The sequence below is a fragment of the Chrysochloris asiatica genome, unplaced genomic scaffold, assembly GCF_000296735.1.
Source record: "Chrysochloris asiatica unplaced genomic scaffold, ChrAsi1.0 scaffold00018, whole genome shotgun sequence".
Taxonomy (NCBI): domain Eukaryota; kingdom Metazoa; phylum Chordata; class Mammalia; order Afrosoricida; family Chrysochloridae; genus Chrysochloris; species Chrysochloris asiatica.
This window is the reverse complement of record NW_006408536.1, coordinates 14,540,607-14,545,231: the sequence shown is the minus strand read 5'-3', so window position 1 is coordinate 14,545,231 and position 4,625 is coordinate 14,540,607. Positions and strand designations below refer to the sequence as shown.

The 4,625-nt window shown below is 40.5% G+C and overlaps 1 protein-coding gene across 1 annotated transcript; it reads right to left on the bottom strand.

Annotated features, from left to right (window-relative positions):
- Positions 1-56: 56 nt before the first annotated feature.
- LOC102824405 (40S ribosomal protein S24-like) lies at positions 57-443 on the bottom strand. Its single transcript, XM_006835581.1, has one exon. It carries the CDS (start codon positions 441-443, stop codon positions 57-59), a length of 387 nt encoding a protein of 128 aa, XP_006835644.1.
- Positions 444-4,625: the final 4,182 nt, after the last annotated feature.

Here is a 4,625-nt window from a genome sequence, read left to right as displayed (position 1 = left end):
AAGATTTTAGGGTTTATGAATCCTCTGGTGAAAAATCCACAGTCACCGCAGAATCTTTATTCCTTCTTTTTGCCGGCACCAACATTGGCCTTTGCAGTCTCCCTGACTTCCTTCATTATGTTTTTGCGTCCCTTGTGCTGTTTTCTGGAGACTTTGTTCTTCTCATACAGGCCATGTCTTGCAAGTCTATGCTTGGGTTCATTTTTCTTTGCATAATCCAAGGAATCGTACATCATGCCGAAGCCAGTAGTCTTGCCACCACCAAAATGGGTTCTGAATCCAAACACAAAGATGACATCTGGTGTCGTCTTATACATTTTGGACAATATTTCTCGAATTTCTGTCTTAGGTACTGTTGCCTTCCCGGGGTGGAATGACTGTTTCTGCTGAAGTAGTCGGTTGGTCATCAATTTCTTTGTCCGAATAGTTATTCTGTCATTCATGATGGCGCAGATGCTCAGGCATCCGGGGAGGAAAAGCAACCCATTGCCTTCTTGTTCGCATGGTTTCTGCGGAGAAATCACAGTTTAGTCTTTTTGGTTATCCTTTGTAGGAGATTTTTCATTTTCCCCAGTCTGCTCTCTGGATTCTTTCCTTGTCTTTGGTTTTGGAAAGTTTGACTATGATATGTCTTGGTGATCTTCTTCCTGGGTCTATCCATTTGGTGTTTGTTGAGCTCCTTGAATGCATAATGTTTATCTTCTCTTCTTTCATGATGTTAGTGACGTTTTCTTCCAACAACTCTTCAACAATTTTCATTGTGCTTTTTTTGGGGTCTCTTCCTCTTCTGGAATTCTGGTCACACATAAGTTATTCCTTTTAGTAGTGTCCCATATAATCCTTAGGCTTTCTTTGGATTTGTTTTGTTTGTTCTTTATTTTGTGCTTGTTCCTTTATTAGATTAGTATTGAGAGATTTGTCTTCAACCTCAGTAATTTAGCCTTCCATTGATTAAATTCTACTCCTTTGTCCTTTCAATGTACTGTCTATTTCTGAAACCTGAGTATTGATATTCTGGATTTCTATTTGCTGTTTTTGCATAGTTCTTAGTTTTTCATTTATTTTGTTAGTTTGTTCTTACAGTGTTCTCTTAAATTCTTCTGAAGTTTTTTTCTTTCTGGGTTTCCTTTGATTTGGTCTATAACTTTCCTGCTCTTTCTCTCAACCTATTGAAAGTACCTAAATATCATTCTTTTAAATTCCTTATCAGGTTGTTCTCATGACATTTCTTTCTCAGAAGGTCTTCTGGCTCTGTATTTTGGTAACTTGTTTGAACCACTCTTTCTTCTTCATGTGAATTAAAATTGTCTTTTTTCTCTGAGACATCATGGTGTTGTATGTGTACGTAATTGATGATCGTATGTTCATGTGTTATTGGTAAGTATGAGAGAGAATGTGAGCGTGTGTACAGTTAGTTCCCTGCTCTCTGTTTGTGTAACACATTTGAAGACAGGGTTGGTTGGTGTTGGCTGCTATATATTGATAATCAGGTGGTGCAGGAGTAAGTAGTGGCCCTCACCCCATAGGCGGGGCTGTAGGAGGTGCAAGTGTGTTTGGGCCATGTGGGCATGGTTGCTTTCTCATCACCTGTATTGTCATTTCTGTTATCTCTCTGTGTGTGTTGTCAGGCCAAAGTCTTGATTAAACGCTGCTTGCAAAAGAGAGATGTGGTTATGTGCCATGGAGTCGGTTCAGGGTTTCTGAGGCTGTAAATCTTTATGGGAGCAGAAAGCCTCATCTTTCCCCCCGTGGAACAGTTTCGAACTGCTGACCTTAAGGTTTGCAGCCCAATTCGTAACCACTGTGCAACCAGAGCTCCTTATCTTACATGGGAGAACATTGGTTTTATACTCATCGTTTCATTGTAATGATTACAATCCTCTCTGTGCATCATCATTTAACAGTATTTGCTTCTATTCCCTCTTTTTGAGGGGTGGGATGGGGGGAGGATGTACACAAAAATACTCAATAATATATAATCATAAAATGAATCTTAATGAGCTGTCAACCAACCAAAAAAAAGGTCATGGGGGAGGAAGGGGAAAGGATGTGGAAGGAAGTGGTCAGAGATGAGGTGGGCAGGGCCAGTTTTCCCGCTGCATCAAGGGGATTGAGTTTTGACCTTAGAATCCAAACCCAAACAAACTCCACTACCATCCAGTGGCTTCTGACTCATGGCAGCCTATAGGACTGCCCCTTAGGGTTTCCAAGGCTATAAATCTATATGAACGCAGACTACTACATCTTTGTCCTGTGGAGTGGCTGATGGGTTCAAACTGCTGAACTGTCAGCTAGAAGATGAGTGCTTTCACTACTGTGTCACCAGGGCTTAGGGCTGTTGTTACATGGCCTCAGGTCAGTTCTGACTCATAGCGATGTTGTATAGGGTTTCTGGTGGGTTTGAACTGCTGGTGGGTTTGAAGTGGACCTTGTGGTTAGCAGTTCAGTACTTATCCAACAGTGCCACATCAGGACTCTGGGCTTAGGGCAATGGCGAGTACTTGAAGAATAATAAACAAGGACGTGATCTGGTCTGGGCTGTGTTTTAGAAAGACCACTCTGGCAGCATCCTGGAAAATAAATCCAATGGGTTATATCAGGTTGACGGTACAAGGTTAAGTTAAAAAGTATTGCTATTAGGGTTCCAGTTCATAGATGTGTGGAGTTGTTCCAAATAAAATGTGTTTAAACATGACTCTGTGTTCAGTGGATGGCTGCAAATAAGTTATCTCAGCTAGACTTGGCTTAGCCTCATTATCAAACCAAAAAACCAAATCCACTGCCATCAGTTGATTCCCACTCATAGCGATCTTACGTAGGGTTTCCGAGACTGTAAATCTTTACAGGAGGAGACAGCTGCATCTACCACCTAGCAACTGGTGGATTTGAATCGCCAATCTTGTGGTTAGTAGTCCGATGCCTAACGCACAGCACAACCAGGGCTTCTTTAGTCTCCTTAGGGTGCCTTGAAAAAAATGTCCAATAAAAACAGTGCCTTCCAAGGGGATCTGTTGTTGTTACTGTTAAGTGCGGTCAGTTCCAACTCATAGTGACTCTATATAGGGTTTCTGAAGACTGGCTGGTGAATTTAAACCACTCATGCTTATTCTACAGTATCAGTTAAATTCAAGGGAGAGAGGTCAGCTTAGAAGGTTTTGTTATTGTTGTTGTTGGAAAGTGCTATTGAGTTGGTTCTGACTCATAGTGACCCTGTATAGGGTTTCCAAGGAGCAGCTGGTGAGCCTGAACCGCTGACCTTGAGGTTTAAATTGACCTTGCAGTCCAGCCATTAACTCGTAGCACCACACCAGCACTATAGTGACTGTTTCTTTTGGACTTCAAAGGGTCAATCTGGATGAATTTCCTTGAAAGATCACGGGGGCTTATAATGAAGAAGTTTTAAGAAAATGGAAAACTGCACTGGTGAGAAAAAGACCAGGAAAGTTGAGTCAAGGAATTCTTTTCTGTCACAACAATGTACCTGCTAATTCTTCAAAGGTAGCAAGGGCTATCCTACTAGAATTTCATTGGGAAACTTTACCCAATCAGTCCTATCACCTTAATCTTGCCCCTTCAGACTTGTATTTGTTTCCAAAACTCAAAGAACATTGAAAGGGAACATGATTTGTGTCTTTCAAGGATGCCCTAACTGTCATATTGATGCGGTGCAAAACAAAGAGTGCAGAATTCTTTAGGGAAGGTTTAAAGAGATGGGAACACCATCTTCAGAAGTGTGTAGACCTACATGGAGGGTACATCATGAAACATAGCTTCACTTTTTCATATTTTTGTTTAATAAAGCTTTCTATGACTTTGTAGCAGTAATTTTTGACCCCCTTAAGTTCTTAATTGCTAGAGACCATCCAGATGTACACCTAATATCCTGGGATTCAGTCCAGTTGCGCATTTGTCTTAGATTTTTCATTTTGAAATTGTCGTTGTTGTTAGGTGCCATGGAGTCAGTTCAGACACTATGCACAGAGACTCAAACACTGCCCGGTCCTGCGCCATCCTCACAATTGTTTCTGTTTGAGCCCATTGTTGCACTCATTGTGTTAATCCATCTCACTGGGATTCCTCTTTTTTACTGACCCTTTATTTTATCCTCTAGTTTATGACTAAAACCAATGATGAAGAAATTGAAGATTACCAGTGTCTTCAGTCTGAAATTGATCAAACATGCAATCAAGATGCATTGATAATTACTGGTGATTGGAATGTGAAAGTTGGAAACAAAGAGGAAGGATCAGTAACTGGAAAATATGGCCTTGTTGATAGAAACGATACTGGAGATTACCTGATATACGATTTTGCAAGACCATTGACTTCTTCATTGCAGATACTTTTTAAAACAACATATTGGTGAATCTCACCATACTTAATACACAAGAATCTAATTGATACATTTGTAGGAATTGATGATGGAGAAGCTCAATATCATCAGCCAAAACAAGGCCAGGGGCCCACTGTAGAACAGATCATTAATTGCTCATATGCAAGTTTAGACTGAAGCTTAAGAAAATGAAAACAAGTCCCTGAGAGCCAAAATACAACTTTGAGTATATCCTACCTGAATTTAGAGACCATATCAAGAATAGATTTGATGTACTGAAAACTAATGACCA